General features: G+C 43.7%; 1 protein-coding gene across 2 annotated transcripts in view; it reads left to right on the top strand.

Annotated features, from left to right (window-relative positions):
* Positions 1 to 25,871, top strand: part of LOC120375653 (cat eye syndrome critical region protein 2) — a 124,738-nt gene that overhangs the window by 57,077 nt on the left and 41,790 nt on the right. For both annotated transcript variants that reach the window (XM_039496434.1, XM_039496444.1), the window contains exon 2: positions 2,647 to 2,741. Coding sequence is in view for 1 of the 2 variants with exons in the window: in XM_039496444.1 (XP_039352378.1) it covers positions 2,647 to 2,741 (95 nt within the window). In the remaining variant the exon portion in view is untranslated. The remainder of the gene's footprint in view (positions 1 to 2,646; positions 2,742 to 25,871) is intronic.

Genomic DNA, 25,871 nt, shown 5'->3' with positions numbered 1-25,871 from the left:
AGCTTTTTGTTTTGGTAAATAGGTAGATGCCACTGCAGTCCTGTTTGGTCTGATTCCTCATATGTATGACATCCTCCTTCAACAGCACTTTGCCAACGCCTTATAGAATGCGCATTGCATCTTCACTAGTGACTGGTGAACTCTGACTGTGTAAAGGTCAGAAGTTTTCTGGCCCCACCCCCCTATACTTTGAAAACAATCACAGTAGATACTAGGCTATCTTAGTGGATTGTGTCCACTGTTTGATGAGGGTTAGTCAAACAGCATATCGAAAAGGCTCAGGGGAAACAATTTGTATATACCTTGTTACAAAAGGCTCCCACATCCTGGCAAAGACAGAATGCTGAGTGACTGCTTTAATGCACAAAAGTAAGTGCCCCGGGGACAAGGGTGTTTTAGGGGGTGTGTGCCCTAAATGGAGTAATCTCATGGGTCTCCTTTCTTCCTGTGTCCTAACACTACATTCTCCGTGAGCTGGACTTTGTCCGTGGTGAGTTATCTGAACGGGCAGATGTCTTGTCACACCGCTTACCTTTTTTCCCTAAGCACATTTTATTGGAATCTGTAACCCTTTAAGCCCTGCAGAAGGTAGATACCGCCAGAATGTTGCCCATTTACCAAACAAATTTTTATGTACCTCATGGTTGCTATTAATATAGAGATAACATTACCTCATGCAGGTGATGGCAGGCATAACCATGGGACATAAAATCTTTTAATTATCATCAGTATTGTCTAAGCAGCAAAGAGTCTTGTGGCACCTTATAGACTAACAGACGTTTGGGAGCATGAGCTTTCGTGGGTGAATAAGGTGCCACAAGACTCTTTGCTGCTTTTACAGATCCAGACTAACATGGCTACCCCTCTGATACTTGACAGTATTGTCTAGTGGCTAGAGTAGGAAACAAGTAACTTCTAGGGCTTTGGCTACACTTGCATTTCAAAGCGCTGCCGCGGCAGCGCTTTGAAGCGCTAAGTGTAGTCAAAGCGCCAGCGCTGGGAGAAAACTCTCCCAGCGCTGTCCGTACTCCAGCTCCCTGTGGGGAATAACGGACAGCGCTGGGAGCGCGGCTCCCAGCGCTGGGGCTTTGACTACACTGGCGCTTTGTAGCGCCGCAATTTGCAGCGCTGCAGAGGGTGTGTTTTCACACCCTGCTGCAGCGCTGCAAATTTGTAAGTGTAGCCAAGCCCTAGGACTCTCTTCCTTTCTGCCACTAATGTTCAGTGTGGCCATAGGCAAGTCACTTACCCGCTCTGTGCCTCAGTTTCCCTATTTGTAAAATGTGTTTATCTCCCTCATGAGGGATATGGTGAGCTCTGTTTACAAACACAAAACCGCATTTAATCATTTTAATCTGTTATCAATAATTTTATTGTTGTAATAGCAGGAATCTAATCAAAGAGTTCTTGGCACTTAAAATGTTTTTCTCATTATTGATTATTCTTTATTCTCTAGCCATTTATTTAATAGTGTGTTGGGCAACATCCAGCCATGAATCTGTATTCAGTCCATTGTATACACCAAAACCATAAAAGAATAGTGTCTTATGACTAGGCTATCTATCCATACTAAATTTTATTCTATTAACTCTTGCTATGCACTCTCAATAATTACTAATGGAAAGCAGATTGCTTCGTGTCATCTTGTTGTGAAGTTTTTGAACTAAAATTAAATATTTTTGATATTGCATAAACTTTTAGCCATATTGAGTAAATATTCTGTGAATTACCAATAGAAATAAAATTACCAATACATTCTCTCAGTGTGTACAAGATTTGTATTAATCACTGTTTAAGAAGTTTATCCTTTTTGTAGGTCACTTCCTGTATTACATATTCTAAGTGAACTCCTTTGTACTGAAATAAGCCATGCTATTTTCCACTGTTCTTTCAAGGAAAGGGAGTTTGGGGACAGATCATGTGGTCTGACAGCACCTTTTCTCTTTTAAAAAAAGTTTTCTGAGAGCAAAATCCCTGCTTCCCTTCAGGGAAAGGAGCAGCAACTCCATCTGTGGCCTCTGTCCCTCTCACCATGCTTTCTCCTTTCTCTGCTTACCTATCTGAAATTGCTGCTCATCCTGGGTGAGTGGGATTTTCAGGCTGTGTTCCTGAACAAGTGTTTTAAATGAGCTCACCACTGATAACCAGGGGAAGTTTTCCTTACTTAAGGAGGAAATGCAGGCAACAGAATTAAATTGTTCAGTTTCTGCCTTCCTGCCTCCCATCATCCTCAGATGGGAGAGGCTTTGTGCTACTTACTAGGTTGCAGTGCCTCAACCTCACTGGAACAGGGGGACCCCATCTTCCATATCTGCTTCTGGACAGAAGGCATGGACTGATGCTAGTAGGTGTGTGGTAAAACCTTTTCAAAGTTTACTTGTGAGTCCTTGCAAGGAAAAAGTAATGAGGATTGATTATAGTGGAATTTGGTGTGGAAGAATGAAACTTCTACAGAAAAATAAAAATGCAAGTTCAGTTGTGATTGTAGCGGTGGCTGCAGGGGAACGGCCTGGCTAGTCCAGAGGATGGCACTCCCTTGGGTACAGTACGCATCAGTTAGGCCATCTAAGGCTTCCTGCTCTTGGTTTGCCAAGGGAGTATTTTAAGGAATTTGATCTTTGTTTCTCTCTCTTCCCTTCTCAATAGGAACTGGAAGCTGCTCTTCACAGGGATGATGTGGAGTTTATCAGTGACCTGATTGCCTGCCTCCTTCAGGGTTGCTATCAGCGCAGGGACATCACGTGAGTAATCTTGCTGTATGGTTTAAGCCCTTTTGCAAGGGAGCTAATTAACATGGTCATAGAGATGTTACTCATCTTCAGAATGATGCTATAGAAATGATCTGCAGTCACCGATGATCAGGCCAGATTGCTCAATAAGTGCAAGGGAGTCCCATTTCTCTTATACTCCAGCCCCTGCTTAAATCACACGTGGTTAATATTCACACACCCCACTCTTAGGCAAATTCTTCTTCTTTTTTTTTTTTAAATTATCTTTTACCCTGAACACCACACACCTGTCTTGTACTCTGTGTATTGTTTCCCTTCATTGTTAGTGATCTGAATATTTGTGTGTTCTTTATACTCTGCCCTGTGCCTGATTAATTTAGAAATGTCACAGTAAGTGTTTGCAACATCATAACACTTTCATTATGCTAAATTATTTGAAAAATGGCAAGGAGCTTTATCTTGGAATGAGTTGGATAGTAGGAGTAGAGAGTCAAATATAGCAACTGTTCTCTTCTTAGGAATAGCTAACACTTGGCCCGTGACATCAGAATGATAGGTTGTTGGTGTGTTGGCCAGGACTTTGAGGTATTCTTCTTGATGTTTAAAGATCCAAAGGCACTTTTTTGTCAACATCCACCTGGATAGCCCTTAAAAATTAGCAGAAAAGACTTCTGTAAAGTATCATCCTTTAGAAGATCTCCCTCCAACAGCAAAGCAATATGCTCTCTGCCCAAAGAGTGAAGCTTCATTTATAACGAAGCAAAACTGAAGTCTCAGCTTTCTTCACTGAATTCCTGTGAACTTGAACTGAGAGCAGAGCATAATTCTGGACATGAGGCAATCTTGCTGCTGGTGGTAGGTAACTGAGTGGGTTCCACTGTATTACTGGGTTGGCACTGAACATGGCGCAGAACCTGAATCTGTAAGCAGCTGACTTGATGGGTAGTGCCCACCCACTGAGCCAAACTGGTGCTTGCCCTCCCTGAATGAATCTGAGATGGAGAGTAGGCTGATCAGAAAGCATCTGAAACCATATATACTGATTCTATCAGAATAACCGTAACAGTGGTGTATAATCCTGATTGTTGATTTATGGTATCAGGTGATTTCTATTTCTTCAATTAGAATTAGAAGTAGAAAGGAAGAGTCTGGCCATCTCATGTAATCCCCATTAGCCAATGCAGGATTGCTTCCTAAGTATACTTTTCAGTGTTTTGTCCAGTTTAGTTGTAAATGTCTCAAGCATTGGAGTTTCCATAACTTCGTTTAGGAGATTACGCTGCGGTTTAATGTCAACATGTAAGGCACTCTTAAATTAGTTTGAGTGTGCATATGTGGGTGGCACCGATTTAACTACATCAGTTTAAAAAATGATTTTAGTTAAATAAATACAACTTCTCTGTGTAGATTAGGCCTTGGTTAATGACAAGATGCAACAGGTGGAAGAAACAAACCTGACAGTAGAAGGAAGAAGGAATAACAGGAGTGTGTTTTTGTGTGTTTGATGTACCTTGCCACCTCTGTAGCCATTCTTATTCGTAATGAGGCCCGCAGATCCATGACATGAGGTACTCTGCTGTATGCAGCCTTGGAGGCAGGCCAGACCTGTCTATCAGAGATACGGGTAGGTGTGGCTCCACCTCTGAGAGAGCACCAGATTTTGTCTACTTGTCCAGCTGTAGGCATGCAGACCAGCTCCTCCGTACTGCAGAGCAAACTTGAAGAAGAAGGGGGGAAAATGTCCTTAAAAACTCCAGGTTGTTCGGGTCTGCCTTTATTGGCAGAGAAGAGTGCCCTTCTCCTCTGTGCCCCTGCTCACCCATCCAAAGTGCAGCATGGCAGAGAAGGCTAAGAGAGAGAAAGCAGACACTCTGACTCCTGCATTTCCCTTGCTGATTATGTGCCTGCATGGAGATTTGTGCCTGTTCTGTGGAGACCCAGGCCCCCGTCAAATCCTCAACCAGGGGCAGGGTTTCTTGAGCCTCCTTCCCCAAGCAGGAGAGCTCCCAGCAAACAGTGACAGCACCTCAGCAGCAAAATCCCCTGGGTCTGGTACAGGCTTGCAGTGATGTCAGGACCAGCAAGCGGCAGCTATCCTCCCTCCCCCACAAAACATGGGTGGAGTGTAAGTTGAAGCACAATATCAAAGGGCCAGGGAAGTTTCCTGCCCAGCCACTGGAGCCTGTGCTCACAGCCATGTCTGTTAACCACAGAGCAGTTCCCTGGCACCTCCCTGCAACTACTGGAACAGCAGGGAGCTACTGACAAGGATCCAGAGACAGAACAAGGAGAGCCCGGCAAGGGGAGCTCAGGCCCAATCCTTCCCTCCATTCTACAGCTCGCCAGAGGACAGACATTGAGCAAAAGTGTACTGAGTATATTGAGTATTGTAAACTACACTTACGAGGTCTGCAGATGTCTCAGATGACCCATAGTTATAAATCCCTCCCCAGACCCCCTGTGAGTATGTGAGTGTGGAACATGGATTTTCCTGCTGCACCTAAAGATTGGGAAAGCATCAGGCTGCCCCCCTCAGCTTCCACTGCAGATCACCATGTCCAAACGATTGAGCTGTCGTTACCAGCTGCCGCCGTGAGTCTCCAGGCCCTAATGGTTCTGGTTATTGCTCCCAGCTTCTGTTACAGGTTGCCATGCCGTGCTTCCACCTCCCTCCCCCAGCAAATGGCTAGGGAGGGATGAGAGGGACAGCAGCCCAGATTGGAAAATTGCAAGGCAGTAATGGACCTCTTGGCCCCACCATTTTTCTTTCTACCTCACACTTCCCTCTGGCCTCCATTTTATAAGGTCAGAAGGTTCCTCAGTATGCACCAGGCAAAACGTATCCTGGCACCATTACCAAAGATAAATGGGCCTTTTTCCCTAGTGGTCAGGGACTTGTCATTTCTAACTGAGAGAGATTTTTACCCGTAAGAGTGGCTTCAAGAAGTAAATCAACTAACTCAGCATATTCCAGAGTCTGGTTGAGATTTACCCATTGGTACCAGGACAAAGGTCTCAGCCCTACCTTTGCATTGGTACCACAGATTGTCAGATTTCTTCACAATGAACTCAGGCTAGGCCTGGCACTGCAGACACTGAGGATCAAGTCACTGCTTTGTCAAAAATCCTTAGTGCAGTAAACAAGTAGTGAATATCATCATACCCAGATATCGAGCCTTTTTCTTATGAGAGCAGCATCTCTTCTACATCCTCCTGAAGTGCATGAAGTCTCTTTATGGGCTCTAACCTGGTTCTCAGTGCCATTACAGACCCTCAATTTGAACCACTCATGAAGCTGTCTCATTACTTTCTAACCACTAAGGTGGCCTTTTTGATAGCAATCTTGTCTGTTTGCAGGGTGCTCCTGAGACGGAAGCTCTTTTCCTGCAACCTCAGCACTACATTCCGTAAGGGTAGAGTGGTACTCAGATCCGACCATGCCTTCATACTAAAGATTAACTGCAGACTTCATAGAGCACTGGACATTGTTCTGCTATCCTTTTGCCCAGTTCCCTCACACTCCAAAAAGAAACTGGCATATTCTAGATGTCTTCTAAGCTCTCAAAGAACGTGTTCACCAAACAGGTCAGAAGGACAAAGTCTTTGTTTGTGCTTTATGACCTAGTGTCAAAGGGAAAGACGGTTTCAAAATCCTCTGTTTCCAGGTGGATGAAGTTTTGTATCTAGGAAGCATACAAGTCAAAAAGTGTAACTCCATCTTCCAATATCAGAGCTCATTCCCTCAGAGCTGTAGCAGTTTCATGGGCAGAAAGATAACATACGTCATACAAGAAAATCTGTAAAGCAGGCATCTTCTCAACTGTTCATACCACCTTCAAAATTCTAGAGGCTGGACTTCAGTCATTGTCTGATGCTGCCTTTGGTAGATGAGTGCTCCTCACTGTAGTATCCCAGTAACGCTTTTCACATCTGTACATAACTGTATATTGTTCCCCCATTATATTGTGTGGATAGTGGTATGAAAACCCCAGTGTCATAGACCTGCAGTCCTGAGAATGAATAAGAATAGGAAAATTTATCCATATCTTGCCTGAAATTTTTCTTTCTTGGAGTAATGAGGTCCACAGATCAAGCCAGCCTTGAATGGACTGTTAATTGGGAAATGATATCGGATTATTAATTGGCACTCAAGTTTGTTATTCAGGAGAATTGTTCTCTTTAGTCTCAGTGCTTAATTCTCCATACTGATACAGAGTGCTTAGTTTTTCCTAGGTATGGAAGTGTAGCAACTGACAGTTTCTCAGAGGTGGCATGAGCCACACCAGCCCTGCCTCTGATGGACAGGTGTGGTCTGCCTCCAAAGCTGCATAGAGCAGAGCACCTAATGTCATGGTTCCATGGCCCTCATTACTCCAAGAAAGGAATTTTTTAGGTAAGACATGGATAAATTTTCCTATTACTGTCTGGCAGTGTTCTGTAGGCATCATGGTACAAGTGAATTTGAAGGAGGATTAGGTAGTGGCTTTTTCAGTTTTGTGCGGGGGGGGAGGGGGGCGGGGGATGCTGTGCAAAAGAGGTGAAATGAGAAAAAGCATTGAGGTCCTTGTAGGAGAAATGGACAAATGAACAATGAAGACTGAGAATATTAGTAGTGAAGGCGGCAGTCATTTATATGGTTATAGGTAAAGAAGGGCTAAATTATGGTGGGCCTTAAACGTTGGATGATGCAGAGGAGAAGGGAGAGCCCATTTGGGGGGAGAATGGTGTGATGGGTAATAGGACTAGTACCTGACCCAGGACAAACTTCTGTGTGATCTCACTATGTGCCCCCAGTTTGATAGCGAACCATTGAGTATGTTTTTTCAACCAGTTGTGCATTCATCTTATAGTAATTTCATTTAGACCACGTTTCCGTAGTTTAGTTATGAGAATATCATATGGGACTGTGTCAAAAACCTTACTAAAATCAAGATACGTCATGTCTGCTGCTTCCCTCTGTCTACCAGGTCAGGAACCCCGTCGAAGAAGGAAATTAGGTTGGTTAGGGTGATTTGTTCTTGAAAAATCCATGCTCGCTATTACTTATCACTCTGTTATCCTCCAGGTGCTTACAAACTAATATTATATTTGAAAACGCATGGTGATCGGGGGAGGTCCCGGATGACTGGAAAAAGGCTAATGTAGTGCCCATCTTTAAAAAAGGGAAGGAGGAGGATCCGGGGAACTACAGGCCAGTCAGCCTCACCTTAGTCCCTGGAAAAATCATGGAGCAGGTCCTTAAGGAATCAATTCTGAAGCACTTAGAGGAGAGGAAAGTGATCAGGAATAGTCAGCATGGATTCACCAGGGGCAAGTCATGCCTGACTAACCTAATTGCCTTCTATGATGTGATAAGTGGCTCTGTGGATGAGGGGAAAGCAGTGGACGTGTTATTCCTTGTCTTTAGCAAAGCTTTTGATACGGTCTCCCACAGTATTCTTGCCGGCAAGTTAAAGAAGTATGGACTGCATGAATGGACTATGAGATGGATAGAAAGCTGGCTAGATCGTCGGGCTCAACGGGTAGTGATCAATGGCTCCATGTCTAGTTGGCAGCCGGTATCAAGCAGAGTGCCCCAAGGATCGGTCCTGGGGCCGGTTTTGTTCAATATCTTAATTAATGATCTGGAGGATGGCGTGGACTGCACCCTCAGCAAGTTTGCAGATGCCACTAAACTGGGAGGAGTGGTAGATACATTGGAAGGCAAGAATAGGATACAGAGGGACCTAGACAAATTAGGGGATTGGGCCAAAAGAAATCTGATGAGGTTCAACAAGGACAAGTGCAGAGTCCTGCACTTATGACAGAAGAATCCCATTCACTGTTACAGACTAGGGGCCGAATGGCTAGGCAGCAGTTCTGTAAAAAAAGGACCTAGGGGTTACAGTAGATGAGAAGCTGGATATGAGTCAACAGTGTGCCCTTGTTGCCAAGAAGGCTAATGGCATTTTGGGCTCTATAAGTAGGAACATTGCCAGCAGATCAAGGGACGTGATCATTCCCCTCTATTCAACATTGGTGAGGCCTCATCTGTAGTACTGTGTCCAGTTTTGGGCCCCACACTACAAGAAGGATGTGGAAAAATTGGAAAGAGTCCAGTGGAGGGCAACAAAAAATATTAGGGGGCTGGAGCACATGACTTATGAGGAGAGTCTGAGGGAACTGGGATTGTTTAGTCTGCAGAAGAGAAGAATGAGGGGGATTTGATAGCTGCCTTCAGCTACCTGAAAGGGGGTTCCAAAGAGAATGGATCTAGACTGTTCTCAGTGGGACCAGATGACAGAACAAGGAGTAATGGTCTCAAGTTGCAGTGGGGGAGGTTTAGGTTGGATATTAGGAAAAACTTTTTCACTAGTAGGGTGGTGAATAACTGGAATGGGTTACCTAGGGAGGTGGTGAAATCTCCTTTCTTAGAGGTTTTTAAGGTCAGGCTTGCCAAAGCCCTGGCTGGGATGATTTAGTTGGGGATTGGTCCTGCTTTGAGCAGGGGATTGGACTAGATGATCTCCTGAGGTCCTTTCCAACCTGATTGTTTAATAATTTATTCCACTATCTAGGTATCAAAGTTAGCCTGACTGGTCTATAATTCCCTCAGTCGTCTTTGTATTGCTTTTTAAAGATAGGTACTATGTTTGCCCTTCTCCAGACCTCTGGGACCTCACAAGTCCACCATGAGTTCTCAAAGGGTAATTGCTAACAAGAGTGCTTCAACTACTTCCTTCAGCACCCTAGGATTAATTTCACCAGGCCCTGCCAGCTTGAATACATCTAACATATCTAACTAGTCTTTAACCTATTCTTTCCCTATTTTGGCTTGTTTTTCTTTCCCCTAGTTCATATTAATTGTGTTGAATATCTGGTCACGATTAACCTCTTTAGGGAAGACTGAAGCAAAATAGGCATTAAGCACCTCAGCCATCTTGATGTCATCAGTTATTAGCTCTCCTACTACTTACACTTTCCTTCATCTTACTCTTGCTCCTAATCATATATATAAAGAACCTCTTCTTATTGCCTTTTATGTCCCTTGTTAGGTGTAACTCATTTTGTACCTTAGTCTTTCTGATTTTGTCTCTATGTGCTTGTGCTATTCTTTTGTACATCTCCTTAGCAATTTGTCCATGCTTCTGCTTTTTGTAGGTTTCCTTTTTTATTTGCAGGTCATTACAGTGCTCCAGATGGAACCATATGGGCCTCTTACTATTCTTCTAATCTTTTATTCATGTTGGATAGTTTGCAATTGTGCCTTAAATATTTGTTTCTGCATCTATATACTACTATTTAGCTGCTTCTCAGTGTTGAAATGATGAGTTAATTTTGTATAGTACTTTACCTCTTCACTATCCAAAGTATTGTGTATTTATATTTTCTTGCAATCTACTGGTAGCAGGCTGTAGTTCTCTACATGTCTAGTTTGACAGCATATAGAACTCGTAACTGGACTGGAGGTGCCTGACTTTAATTACGTAGAAGTATAAAACTGTAAAGTACTTTTGCTAATTGTGGTTTTGTAAATATTTTAGGTATCTAATATCTCTCTACCTCTTGTTCCCCTTCTAGCTCTTCTGAATACATCATACTGGTCAATGTTAATACGTTAATATAGCAGATGTGATTTGCCCCACCAAACCGACATCCACTAGGTCATAATCTCACACGTCTAGCTCATTTAATGCATTTCCCATGCCCTTTGCCTTTGTGTATAGACCGTTAAGTGTTTATGACTTTCTAGTCTTGCAAAAAATGACTCCAGGAAAAAAAAATCACTTATACAGAATATGCAATTTTTATATAAGAAAATTATCAAGTGGTATTTTAAAAATACTTGATTCCCCTGTCCCGTCCCCCCCCCCCCCCCCAAAAAAAAGTCCACTGATACAAATTGGGCAGCTGCATAATCCCTGCAGGCTACCACTTTAATTCCAACAGGAAATGCAGCTTGATGACTTGTATCAAGACAGGAAGATCAGAGCTGCTGCTAAAGGCAAAGGCCACAGCAGGAGACTTCTACAGCTGTTTTTAAGTAAGAAATGGCCGTGTTACATGGATGTACACATTAAATTAAAATAATCCAGAAAATCTCCTGCTGTTCTCTGTTTCTGGCTAGATCTGTTGTGAAAAATGTTGTCATGCTGACCATATAGCTGTTTCCTGTTTTTGTTTCATATTTACAATTTTTAATGTTTTAACATTTTAAAGAAACAAACAGTGATTTGATTATTTTACGTTGGAAGTTGCTTTATATTCCATTACTGTCCCCTCAAAGCTCCTTTTTAAATTCACCCTTTGTTGTAAAACATCATTTTATTAGGATTCCGTTTGGAAGAATATGTCAGATGGTAAGATAACAGAACCCACTCTTTTCTACTTTTTTTTCCCTTGACATCTTGAATCCTGAATCATCTCTTAATGTATAAAAAAACACCGTATTCCTTGAAAGGGCACAACTGATGTAACTGGGTCCTTGACATCTTGAATCCAGAAGATTGGTACCTCGCCTGCTTAGATGGACACTGTCTAACTCACCTTTCATCATGGAAGGCATTAATGTGCTTCGTGAATCCCAAACTCCCCTCTCTTCCAGTGCTTAGTGAAGAAAAGAGAAGAAAAATTTCCAAATAGATCACCTCTGTTGACCCAATCTTCACCTCTTTCCAGATCCCTAAAGCCAGCTTTGAATCTATGGCATCTCTTTTCAATAATGTTTTGTTCTATCATGGAAAATAGGAAGACCTTCCACAACATTCTCCAGGATCTCCTTTCCTCTCCCTGTCATGTCCTTTGTCCTGATGCCCAGAATGTAGCATCCCATCCTGTTCTATCAGAACCATGCTTCTCTGAGTTTTCATTCAGGATTACTTATTGGCACTTCTATTCCAGCGACTTCTTTTCAGGGCTTTCCATCTAATTACCTTCCTCCCAAACCGTAGCTGGGCCAGCAAAGGACAATCTGATCATCTCCTGACTCATCAAGGACAGAATATCTGTTGTTACTGACCAGGTTCAATGGCTCTATATATTTCACTTCTTTCATTCCTTTTGTCACATTTTTCTGTCTTTATTCCCTTGCATGGAACAGATCCTTCAAGCGTTCCCTCCATGACTACTCTCTCACTGGTTTGTTTTAAGAATAAATGTTAAATTGCCTTACAGTCTTCATGCAGCTACATCAGTTGTGCCCTTTCAAGGAATATGGTGTTTTTTTATACACTAAGAGATGAGGTTTGTGACAGATGTGGCAATTTATTGCAAAATCCTTGGAAAACTTTATTGAATTAATTTTAAGTATCTTTGGAGTCCATTATATTAAATGCAAATGTTATATTTTATTGTGAGCCCTGGGAATTATGAATTTCAAAGGACTATCTTGAACAATGGGCCAGACAAGAGTGGACTTATGGACAAACAATGTCAAGTGGTTCACCTGGAGCAGTGGTCCCCAATGTGGTGCCCGTGGGTACCATGGTGCCCGCCAGGGCATTTATGTGTGCCCGCCTAGTGCCCAGCAGGGGAGAAAAGCCGGGGCCCCACGCTTGCTGGGGACAGGGTACTCTGGGGCTGCAGGCTGCGGGCGCCAGTGTTCTCTGTCCTCCCGGCTTCTCTCTGCACTGCCCAGAACTGGCACCAAAAAAACCACAAAACACAAAAACAAAACAAAAAAAACCAAACCACTCCGATTCTGCAGAATGGACGGAATGCCGCCCCATAGCATGTGCTGCCCCAGGCACATGCTTCCTCCATTGGTGCCTGGAGCCGGCCCTGTATGTGAGTAATTGTTGGCAACCTCCACACTCTTCTGAAAACATGAATGTGGTACTGGCCACAAAAAGGTTGGGGACCACTGACCTGGAGAATGTCTAGTGGGAAGGTGAATGCAACCGCCCACCCCCTCTGGTTATGCAAACACCCACCCTTTAAAAGCTTTGCCCTGAGGAGGAGAACATTATTTACTTGATTATAGCTGTTCTAGGGATCCAAAGATCAAAGACCCAAATTATATAAAGGAAAGACAACCCATTCATGGGGTGGGGGGTGCTTGTTCCAAGCTAAAGCTGTTATGGACACAGAACCCCTCCTCCCTCCACCGCTTGGGTTTGAAGGACTGACTCCAACCAGAGCCCTGCTGGAGTTGGGGGCGAGGATGGTCTCCAGTAAGATTATTTGCATGCATGTAGTTTCTTTTATTATTTTTAAAAAAGTTTTCTCGGCAGTGCTTTCGCCTTAAGAATAAATGTGCTTGCTTAGAAGAGCTATGTAGTCACTTACAACTGTGGGCAATTATGGTGCGTATAGCCTCTGAAAAGAGAGCAAAGCATAGACATTGGCCTGTTTAGTCTATGCTGGGAATAACGCAGTGTAAGCAGGGAACTGTGCAACCTGGGAAAATCCCAGAGATACAAGTCTCCACCCAAAGAGAGGTGATGGCTGAGGATCTGGGAGCCTGGAGCAGGTGCCCTCGGTGGACCACAGAGATGAAATGCAGGTGCAGTTGCCCTGAACTGTGACAAGGTTGATTAGCTAACCTAGGTTGCTAGTTAACCTTTAGTCTCTTTTCCTGAGCTAGGCAAAGTGAGTACTAACATTCAGGCTCGCTGATATTATGGTCAAGGGGACCTTAGAAAAAGCTAAAGTGGAATATCCTAGTGATCCAGTGGATTTATCTGTATAATCCTGTGCAATAATCTTTGGGGCCTGAAACATAAACCCAATCATGATAGACAAGGGGAATACATGTTTGTATTAACCAACATTTACTGGCATGCTGCTGATCTTGGCTATAATAACTACACCAATGGCTGGTGCAACAGAAAACCACAAGCAAGCTGAGGCTCATACTTACAGAGTTGTGCTTCGTGTGTTACAGGACAGATGGAGGACGTGTTCCTTGCTCTCAAGAACTTCTAAACTAATTCTTGACATGAGACCATGAAAAGATTAGAAGGAAGAAAGGACAGAGGTTACAGCAATAAGATCACATGGCTAATCAAAGGCTAGTGGACAGCAGGGTGGAATGAAATTGTGGCGTGTAAGCGTGAATAGAGTTAGATAAATAAATATCTTTTGACTCACTACTTATAGACACTGCGCCAGAAATCAGTCTTAAAGAAGAAATTAAATGAGGAATGGTTGGTGATAAAACCAGGAAGAATGTCCCATGCATGTGGTGTGCAGTAATGAGCAGAGATTGTGGGAGAAGTGGACAAATGAAGCATGAAGGTTGGCACCGTTGGTGAGCATATAGGTGATATGCTAAGAGACTGGATAACTCAGAGGAAGAGTTATGGGGGGCATTGTGAATGTGAGGATGAGATGTTTACATTTGAAGTGATGTAGGAGGAGTCTGAGACAGTGACGGGATTCAGGGAATGAGATGAAGTGACCAGATTGCCAGGCCATGAAGATGTTCTGGACTGCAGCATTTTGCATGAGTGCAAGAGGGAATGATGTTGGGAGTCAGGGAAGCCTGTGAGGAAGAGAGCATTAATCGAGATGGGAGTGAAGTCCCTGGATGAAAGAATTGGCTGCTTGGACAGAAAGAAAAGGATGGCTATTCAGATTGTTTGTGGAGAGAGGTATGATAGGGTTTAGACAATCCGGATGTGAGGGACATGAAGTAGAGGAAGAATCAATAATGACTTCCAGATTATGGGGTCTTAGTGACGAAAGACAGTGGTATTGTCGACAGTAAGAAGGATCTGGGAGAGTGGAGGAGAAACAAGAAATAAGTTAAGCTTAAACTGATAGCGGGACATCCAAAGACACTGGAGACTAAATAGTTCAAATGCTGTTTGTGTCTAGGGACATGAAAATTATGTGATTGTTACTGGTTTAAAGACCACACCACAAGATACTTACCAGGGCTAACAGAACAACTGTCAAGTTTTTGGTAGAGGAATCCCTGGGATTCTTTGTCCTAAGAGTCTTTGAGTGCCAAAGTGGGTGAGACTTCCCACACGCTTTGTGCAGGATTTCATGTCCAGCATGACTGTTCTGCTCAGCTAGACACTGAAGCAGATCTTCAGCCCAGGGATGGAGATTGGCATATTAATCACTTCTATTGCCTGGTCCATCCACCACCTCCAAGCAGGGATGTAAAGGCTTTCCCACCTCTTGTCTGAATTCATCTTCAGAGGCTCCCAGATCTAATGAACTTCCTGAACATCCTTGGAGAGGGAGCTGTCCAGATGCAGGACCAGTAGGCTGACCGTTCTTGTGTCCCAGAACGATCTACTATCTTCAGTCACACACACTCTGGCCCTGTTATTATTTATTTGTATTTTTGTAGCACTTAGGAGCCCCATTATGGACCAGGGCTCTGCTCTGCTAAAATGTCCCATCTCCTTTCACCTCTTGTTTTCCCTCAGCACCTCCTGGGTCAACCACTGAACAAAGACAGTTGAAACACTGGATAGTAGAGGCTGTGAAATTACTGAGAGATGTCCAGACGCCACATGCAAAACAGACCCCTCTTCTTCAAAGTAGACCCCTCTTCTAATGGTGAAAAGCCAGTGAAGAGCAACTAGAGCCACTTGAAACCAAGGGAAACATTTTCAATTCTGAGTGCTAAAAGTTAAACTCCTAAATAAGTCCTGATTTCTGCCCAGCCCCCAAGGTATTGAGTACCTGCATTTCTCTGGTTTGAAATTTTAGGTCCAAAATTTTTGACCGCCTCTTTCAGAGAACGTAACGTGACCACACTGAAGCATGCAGTCATCCGATCAATTCTCAGTAGTCCAACTTCATGTCAACTACACCCCAGTCTCCAACCTCCATTTTCCTGGGCAGAATTATTGAAAGTTCACAAACTTCTGATCTCTACCCACAAAACCTTTCACAATCAGGCTTCAGACAGGCACATGACACTTGTATTGTTCTGGCGCTGGTGGATGACTTCCTTGTGGCTACGTACAGGGGACATATCTCTGTGTTCGCAGTACTAGCTCACAACAGACAGTTGGACACCAAGAGCTGCTGACTCGCATGCCACATCTCAGCAACTTTGTCTGCTCTGTCAGAATATGAGGCCTCTCGGTGTGGCTATGAGACTACATGGGTAACCCAGCAATAGGTCTGTTTCTCAGCAGATACAGCATCATCCTCCAAGTGACCCAGTGCTGGAAAGAAATGGATGAAAGGCAGCTAGCACAGACTACAGCCTGGTAAGCCAGAGGTAATACTAGCCAGGGGAAATGCGTTCAAGACCTGGTCAGGGCACTGACCTAATAATCTATCAGGGGGCATTTGCCTTCTGTCACACTAGTGCATAGGCTGTGAGGCAGTGGCAATAGATACCTTCTTTCATCCTCACCCAGCCAAGAGACTAATCATTCCTCTTGGATCCAGGTGTAGTCACATTGATCTATATTTCATTGCTTGTAGGTTGAATTATTGCAATATACTGAACGTGGGGCTGGCTATCAAGGTCACACGGAAGCTATTAACTAGCAAAAAAACATGACCTGAGCACAATAGAGCCATGATTCTCACACACTATAATGTGTATGTGTGACATAGGTTTCATTCTGCATTACCTGAGAGTGCAAATCTTTAGACTAGTCCATTAAAGGCTTTAACTATCTAGACTGCCTCTCCAGCCCCAAACCACCAAAGCAGGGGCTCTCAATGAGCATGCTGTGATTGACTGTGTTGAGGATGAAACTTTCAGGAACCTGAGAGAGATCATTCTCAGTGGAGGGTTGACTGTGGTACTCCTTACAACCGGAGATCAGAGGGAGCCAAAGCCCCCCTGTGACTGTTCCGTGAGGTGTACATTTTTACCCAAGCCTTTCATCACCGAGGGATGGACAACAGCCTGGCATTATTTTTCAGGGTTTAAAATCTAACAGCAACCGAAACAGGAAGACTGGAGCCATAGGGTCCTTTGTGGACAAAATAGGCAGTTCTGCTTCGTTTTTAGTGCCCAGATTCCGTGGTGATGGATTCACTAGAAATCATCATATCATGGTTAAAACACTTGTCTACTCTACAAGACAGAGCTGTGTTTCAACAGTGTCTGGAGACCACCATGTTCCTCCCAACAGTAGTTTCTACACTGTGGATGGGACCTGAGACGACTGTGAAGGGGTATGGTTTCAGGGCAGTACTCTAACACTCAAATCACTCACTGCGGGTGTGGGGCTAGTTGGGGTGTACATTGGCTGACTGGTGCACATAAATGGGGGAGGGTAGAGTGGTTTGGGGATTAGTTTACTGAACAAAGCCGTGTGATTGCACTTCAAGATGCATTCTCATGGGGACACTTGACTATGTACTGTTTCAGCAAACAATGACGGTATCTGCAGAAACATACATCAAGCACAGTTCATATTACAACAATGTTCCACTGAAGAAAAAATATTGAAAACTATTTAAAATCTCTTGCTTTTCCCATGCATTGGGTGTAAATAAGTTTTTTATTCACTTGTCACTGCTGACTAAATGGTAGTCTTGGCACTGGTGTTTTTATAAATATATTGTGTTGAAAACAAAAGGATTCAGAAATTTTTGACATTTTTTCCTTCAAGCCAATTAAGCACCTCAGAAAAAATGCAGCTGCCCAGACCAGCACTTTATCTTCAGCCAGTCTTCCCTAAAACTAAAGTGACTGTAGTTGTTGTTTTTTCCCAAACCCATAGGAATAATTTGCCCAGTAACTTGTCTCGGGGTCCAGTCCTCCTCCCATTAAAGTGAGTGACAAAACTTCCCTTGACTAATGAGTAAAGGATTGGGCCTTTGGTCAAAAATATGTTAATTTTAGGTTTTATTTTTATCCCTTAATGTTTTCTTAACTCTTTTGGGCCGTCGTTTGCATACACTCACCTGTCTTCCTCTTGGCTGTTCCTCCCCCATCCCAGACAGCCGGCAAATACAACTCCTCTCCACTTGCTAGCACGCCTCTTCAGCTGTTACTCTGGATTCCCTGACTGCTCCACTTTTCTTCCCCACTCTGCCCAAACCAACAAAACTTGTATACAATCCTGTCCTGGGTCAATTAAAAATACGACTCATGCACTTCCCACCAATGAACATCTTTAACCATGGATCTATGCTTTTCATCTTCAGAGTATTTTATAATCTTACTTGGGTCCAACTCTGTTTTTCTTTAGGGCTTATTCTCTTCTTTACATCAACTAGTTTCTCTGGATCATTTGGGTGAACAGACTGGTGCTTTGAGATGAGAGAATGTCAGAGTCCTGGAAGGGGAGGTGGCTGGTGAACAAAGCAGTTTTTAGGAGGGACATTGGCAATTTCATGTGGTGTGATAAGAGGTTTTTAGTGCATCAAGATCAAACATTCCCTGCCCAGCCTGAAAGTCACTTTCATGCCATGGGTGGGGAGAGTAGACTTGCAGTGCAGCACACGTCACCCTGACAGTTGTGGAGCCACATCCTCCCTGGCTTAAAACCTACATAGAGGACAGGGAGCTGGAGAACCCTCCACCCACCCAGAACTTCCTGGACTTGCCTTTCTGTTGCCTCCATCCTACTTTATGTATTGGAGAACAGCTCCACACTGGTACCCTCCTGCTGCTACCAGAGAAGGAGAAACAAATAAAAGAGAGGCTCACACATACATGGATACTTGGAGCTCGAAAGGGAAACTGACAAGACCGCTCAAAGTAACACGTATGTGTGATTTCTCCTGTGCTGCCTTTACCTAGCACATCCAGTTACAGGCGTTGTGGAGCAAAGATTGGCTGCTTCTGTTTTGTTTTAACAAAACAGTGAAAACTCTAGGTGAATGTGGGAGGTAAGATCAAATAGACTCTCCTTTCAGCCCCTGTGCTGTTCCCAGGCTTCTGCCAGCCTTAAGGGAAAAGCTTCTTCAGAACAGAGATACAGGTGAAGCTTTTTCTGTTTGGTCCAATATATATGTCCCTCTTTCTTCTCTCCGCCAAATAACATTCAGTCATTCCTAAGCCATTCCTCAGTATTTGCCGGGGTGAGTGGTGGACATGGAGAGGACACTAGCTAAGAGTGGAGTCATATGGAGTGTTCAGACCACAAGCTCTCCAGGGAAAGCTTGCGAATGCCAATCTACTACATTGGCTTGTGGGTGAATTCACTTCCTCCACTGGTGCTTTTGGTGAGCTGGGAAGACAGTTTCTGTTGGTTCAGTAGTCTGGCCTTGCCTCTGGTGTGGAGAAGGCGGGGTGGGGGATATATGAGATCAGTGGTAGGACGTTTTGGCTCAGAGCAGGTGAGAGGGTATCATGGTGTTTCCCTGGAGTGGATAAATGCTGAAATGTCTGAGTTGAAAAAAGTTTCTCTGTTGTCATTTATTTGTATTGTGGCTGCTGGGAGCAGCCTCTAAATGCAGAATTGGAACCTCTCCTAGGGGTTTGCAGCTGCGGTGACCTTGCTGCTTTCCTTTCTTCCTTCCTGCTCCACTTTTTGGGGGGCGGTAGAACAATATGCCTGCCTCAGCTGTCATATCCAGGTTAAGTGGTTGTGTTTGCTTCTGTCAAGCTAGCACATGCTTCTGTGATGTGATCTCTTATTAGATTAGACAGCACCCATCGGCTCTCCAATCCCGCAGCTTCCCTGGAGATTTCCCTCTGCTCCAACGCTGTTCCTGTTCTATCTCGCTGTGGGAGTCAGCATGCCAACTGGTCTCTTCCATAGCTTTTAGTTATGGAGGATTATTTGAGATGGAGTGGGAGTGATATAGGAGTATTTTGAGCCACACAAACCAAGCTGTGAATAAATGGTCTTGGTTTCTATTAACTAAATCCTTCCTTCCCTAAACTTGGATGGATCAAAAGTTCAGCTGAGAAAATACTGGATTCCCCAACACACTCAACTATATAAATTAAAGGTGGAGAATTACCTTGCTAAGCAAATCCTTCCCACCATCAGATTTCCTGCCCCCTGCTTCAACTCACCCAAACTATGGTACGCATACCCTGGGGTTATGCAAGACATCCTGGGGAGAACGTGGGAGAAATTGTGTAATGGTGGATTTTATTTATTAATTATTTTATTTATTGCATTTTCATAACCAGCTGCTCAGATGAAGCTTTAAAACTCTGTGGGAATTTGTTACATAAAATACGGTAATTAATTTACTTCAAGATGTACCAAGAAGAACACAGATACACAGAGACGCTCAATCACCATACAGCGCAGTGGTAGTATACAACCCAACAACTGTCCAGTCTAACTGAGCTCAGAACTTAGGGTTGCGGATTTTTTTGATCATATATGTCACACTATATCTGTATGTTACAGTGAAATATGGACAGATGGCTAAAGACAGGTAGTGTTAAGAAGAACACACAAAATATCAGTGATGAGAAGGGTAGGGGTATGCAGGCAGCTGGTAGATCTGGAAGGGGATACGCAACCAAAAAAGTTTAGGAACCTCTGCTGTAGAGGAAATTCCTGACTCACCCTATAAAGCCTATAGAGCTATAAAGTCTTTTGTTTTCAGTCTGTTCATAGAGCTGCCAGTTTAATAGAGGCTTGAAGTTTGTGTAAATGACACATTGGGGCTCTTGATGCAGATTCCAAGGCCAGGGTACGTAGGGAGTGATGATGTTGCCTTGACCTTTTCAGAAGACCCAGAGGCATTTTGCAGGGGTGTGGAAACTTCTGATCTCCCACACTTCAGGCTGTTGAATTCAGGAGACAGAACTGGACTCTGAGGCAGAGGCTGACTCATTGTTTGTCACCACTTACTAATCCAGCTGAGTTCATATTAATGGTTTGCGCTAATGGTTTGCAACAAAGCAGTGTGTCGTCCCCGTCCCCCCCATCAGAGGGGAAATGTCATTGGCTCAGTAAGAGTAGAAGGAAAGAGGTAAAGTGTGGGAGGAAGGCAGTGGCATTGTCCACCCTTGAACTCCTGGAGCCTCTTTCTTTTGTCCCTCCAGCTCCAACCCTCCCACATAGTCATGTACGTGAACCAAAGGAGTATTAGAGGGTTGATTATCCAGGTGCTGTCTCCATTTGGAAAGCTGGCTGTGTGGATACGAATGGGTTCTTTGACATGACAGGGTTTCTTGGACAAGAGGCCGGTCACGTTCCATGCCTTGAAATTGCAGAGAGATCATTTGAGCTTTGATTTCCCCCATTACGCTTCTTTTCCTGCCCTTGCCTAGGAACCATTATTACTAGTGACTCTTCGTTTGTCCACAGCTCCCTGCAGAGTCCACTAATGTTCTCCAAGCATGAGCCAGAAGAGTTCACGTCACCTAAGAGTGATGTGAGGCAAGGTGTTCCTCACCCCTGTTGCACTGGTTCTGCTATGCACTGTCCCTGTATAACTCTGACACCTATCTGGCATGGTAGTGCTAGACCATCAGGATTATTCCTTTTTCCATGCCCTGCATACAGTCTAAACCAGTGCTCTGAGGTTGCCTACTTTACACTGGCCTCCACCAATTCTGATAACTCTCTTGCATCACAGAAATCTCTGAAGGCGGTAGAGAATATACTAGTTAAACTATTTTCCCTGAAGGGGTAATACCTTGCTCCCCTCTATTCTGCCTGACTTCGCTTTTCAGTAGCTTCAAAGACTTTAGCCTAGGGTACAAGCTGGTCCTTCGAACTTCCCTCCCCCTCTAAAGATAAGAATGCTAATTTGTACAGTTAAAAAAAGGCCTCCATTGTTACCCCACTGCCCAGCCCAAGGCCAGGCCTGCAGCTGTAACTCACATTGCTTCTGATAAGGTCAGCGTAACCTTTCTTTTTTTTTGACAAGTCATGATAGACTGATTGATTTGTGAGGGAAAGAACCTTAGCTAGGCACTTACATTTTTTTTTCTCCTGAAGTAGTCTTTGCTTCTCCTGACCTCGCTAATGATATCTGACTGAGGTCATCTCAACAAACACCAGAAATCCTCCCCACTTCCTTCTAGAGGACTTGCCTTTGTGGGGAAAAAAAAATTCCCTACTTATTCAGAATTAAGCTCTCCTGACCTCAGCTATTACTACTGCCCTTACTGTAGAGGGGAAAATATCTTGTATTCACCTGTCTGTTAATGCTCTCATTAACACTGGAGTGACTCCCAAAACTAAGTTTGCCCCTTTTTGTCTGTACTACACGCTGCCAGCTGATAAGGGAAAACAAATGTCCTTCGCTTCCAAAATGGACTCCATGGTGGTCGTCTGTCCTGTTGAGATATTTGACTATTGAGCTAGAGAGAGACTTTCCAACAGCCTCTTCTGTATACTGAGAGTCATCTGTTCAGGAAACCTATAGACTTCTGCTGATAAGGACGTTGCGGGGGGGGGGGGGGGGGAAGGGGTGTGGGGCATTGTGCTGGGTAGCCAGAAGAAACCCAAGTCTGTTTCAATTTTCACAGCTGTAACCAGACGTAAATACATCTTTCATTATTTTCTCTTATTGGCCAAGCAGTAGAGGGAACTTGTAGAGTGACCATTCCTTTCACCCCAATGTTTCTTGAGGGGAAAGGTTGAGACTCCTGGTCTCATTGTTTCCAGATTCCTTCAGTCTACCATTCTGGAGAACTCTTGAGTAGGGGGTAGAGGAGGACTACTTCTGGGCCCCCATACAGTCTTGAGGTTATGTCACAGTTCTTAGTTTTGTCCCAAATAATGTTGTTTTCCTCTCAAGCTTAAAACATGCATGCCATTGTCCCAGCTTTCTGTGCCATTTACTCGTTCATTGTTACAAAGAATAGGCAAAATGGTGAAGTAGCATTTAATATACAAGAGATTTAAAATACAGTAACATGACAAATATTGTAGCAATGGGTCCAGCCAACTATTTGGCATCTGTGAACCTTCAGAACGCTCAACTACATGTGCCAGGGTTAGCTGAACATCAACCATAAAAAATTCTGCCTCGGGTATATTTCCAGTGCACTATCACACCTTTCCTTTTTGATCTAATATTGACAATCAGAAGTTGGTCTCGGTTTTTCCGTTACAACATTGGCAGTGGGTAGCCCTTGTAAGAAAGGATGATGTGGTAATAATTCTATACTTGGACCACTGTGAGGGGCCTGGGTTCTTCTTGATGGGAAGTGGAGATAGACTCTGGAACTGTGTTATTGAATCAGGTTATTGGTAAACAAAACAAGTCTTCTGTCTTCCAGTCACGCTCTGTCTTGGAGCCTGTTTCGGTAAAGGCGCAGTCAGCCTCTCTCTTAGAAGAGGACAGTGAAAATCATAATAATTTTTTAAAAATTGTGTCAATCCTAACAATGCTGCACTGCCTGAGAAGGGATTTCAGCTGTCTCAGACTGAGATCTTTCCCTGGACTGTTTTGTGGGCCAGATGTCTACAGCTCTATTATGTCTTCTCTCAGCCCCACCCTCCACAAGCACTGGACAAATCTTGCCATTTCCCCCGAGCCCTTCTGAAAGCCTCCCAGCTCCTTGTGGTTGTCTCCTGTTCCAAAGGATCTCCTTTGGGACCTGACTCTGCATACTGAGCACAGATAAGTGCCTGCAAGGAGGTTCACTCAGCATGCAAGATGGGGTCAGGAGAAATACTCTTTCTGAGAGAAAATTGCAGGTCACTGCACTAAAACATAGAGCTCTGAGAAGGGTGCTTTGAATGCAGGGAAATCTATTGTTAGGGCACATTGCTCAGTACTGATTATCTGCCTGTGGGAGAAGTGCCAAGCTTCTCTTTCCTTGAGTAGAGATGGTCTAAGCTGCAGTGCTGTCCTCTTGGGAGTGGAGTATGTAAACCCTGATGCCCAGATGGAGGAGCCCTTCTGTCGACCTGTTCCCATCCTCTCTATGCCAAACTGCCCTGAAACTTTTGCAGCTGCTACCACAGATCATGAGCCACTCACATAGTACCCATGTATTAGGTGCTCTCCAAATATAAAAGAAAGTGTGATAATACAAAGAGTATTAATGGCATGATGGTTTAGAAAACAAAGAGGAGGGCAAGGGGAGGGAGATGGGGTGTGTGTGTATATATATATATTGTTTTTTTTGTTTGTTACAGTTTGTCCAGACTGATGATGATCTTCTCTCTGTTTAAAGATTTAATGGGTTTTTTTTGTTACAGTTTTGTATTTATTTGATTTGTGGCTATTCTGCAGTTGTGGCATAGTTCCCTGCATTGTCTAGGGCAGTCAGCTGGTGCCAAAAAGGATCCAGTTGAGCTGCCTCCATGAACACCATATACATATACCGTATACGTGTGTGTGTGTGTGTGTGTATATATATATATATATATATATATATATATATATATATATATATATATATATATATATATATATATATATATATATGTGTGTGTGTGTATTATGGTTCCAAAGTATCCTGTAACAAGCCTTTATAGTTACTTATAACTGTCTTTGTGGAGGTACATCTTTGGGAGAGTTTTCTAACATTCCTTTGTTTTAGAGTTCTATGAAAAGCTCTGACTCGTTGGGTCTGGGTGTGAAAGGGTGAGATCTAGAGTTGTCAAAACTTGATGCTTTATGACTGGGGACTCGGTTCAAAAATTCCTTTCCAGTAGCAGCAACTTACCTTCTAGAGAGAGGCCAGGGTATTTAATCAAAACTATTTTTAGTCCCCAATAGAAACAGAGTGTTTTGACCAATATTGGACCTGTCTTCCCTGAAGCTGGCAATCAAATATACTCCTCCTTTCTTATGGAAAATCTCCTCTTATCATTCAGGATCCCCAGAAAGATTTTTTTAAATACACTGTTCTGAGATCTATAGAATATCTCAATCCACCAATTAATCCTTTCAACTTTAAATACCTTCATTATGCAATGGAAGGACACATTTTTCAGTATCTAGCCTTGCCATTTGGCTTAGCATTGTCTCCAGCAATTGAACTTTTGTCTAAGGCTATGTCTACACTACAGACCTTACAGTGGCACAGCTGTACCGCTGCAGCTGCACTGCTGTAAAGTCTGCTCTATGCCAGTGGGAGAGAGCTCTCCCTCCGACATAATTAAACCACCCCCAATGAGCAGCAGTAGCTATGTTGGTGGTAGAGCATCTCCCACCGACATAGCGCAGTTTGCACCGGTGCTTTTGTTGGTGAAACTTATGTCAGTCGGGGTGTGGTTTTTTTTTTCCCCAGACCTCTGACCGACAAAAGTTTTGCCGACAAAAATGCTAGTGTAGACAGAGCCTTAGTTATGGTGATTTTTGATAACCGCAGAAGAAGGAATTATGCAAATCTCAGTATCTAGATGATCTGTTGCTTTGCTCCCAGTCCAAACAGACAGCTCACTGGGATTCGCAACAAGTAATAAATCCTATAGACTCAAGGGTTTATGATCAGCTTCAGCAAGCGTTCCCTAACCTTTTCACCTTAGGACTGTGAAAATGGTCGAGATCTAGGTATAGAGTAGAACTTATCTTGATGCCCCACCTTAATCTGGTGATGATCCTTCAACTCCTGGACTCAGACACTGTTAATGGGCAATGCAACACAAGACCTAAGCATGTCCACTATCTGTAAGGGATCGCCAACAGGAGTCCTTGCACAGTCAGATCACAATCTTCCCAGCAGGTTCTTCCATCTCCAGCAGAGGAGGACTGCTCCAAAACCCTTTCCAGAGGAGAACCATTAATAGAAATATTAGAGGTGAGAAAAATCATGGGTGTTTTTCTGACAGGCTGTGAAATCCACATATGGACCCATGCTTGTCTGGGGGAAATGGCCAGCCTGAGAGAGGAGGATAAATATAAATTGGCTGGATGGAGTTGAGGGTTATTGGGAATGCCGTGAGACATCTGGTTCCCATCTTGTGTTCTCATTCTGTCTTGATTCAAAGCACCAAACACACAGCAGCAGCTTTTGCAAATTGATGAGAGAGACACTGAGCACTCCTGAGAACAGAGGCTGTGTGCAGCTGATATCGGGCTGACATTACGTCTAGTTCTAGCCACTTATGTAAAAGTAAAACTCAAAAAACCATTTTGTTGAGTCAACAACCCCTGTCCCCAGAGAGAATGTGAATTAAATGACCAGGTCCTTCAGATCATCTTTTGGAAATGGGGACCTTCATGGATCAATTTGTTTTCTCTGAGCAGCAACAAAAATGGAGAGCAAGGAAAATCAGTGCATTCTCATTCCAGTGGTCCAATTGTCTGACGTGTGCCTTGCCTTCTTTTCCAATTCTGGCTCAGATAGCCAGAAAAATCAGAACAGAGAAAACCATACTGCTCCTGATAGCTCCTTCTTGG

Source organism: Mauremys reevesii, linkage group 1 (assembly GCF_016161935.1).
Source record: "Mauremys reevesii isolate NIE-2019 linkage group 1, ASM1616193v1, whole genome shotgun sequence".
Lineage (NCBI taxonomy): Eukaryota > Metazoa > Chordata > Testudines > Geoemydidae > Mauremys > Mauremys reevesii.
The sequence above is the reverse complement of the archived record's forward strand: the minus strand, read 5'-3'. Positions and strand labels throughout refer to the sequence as shown.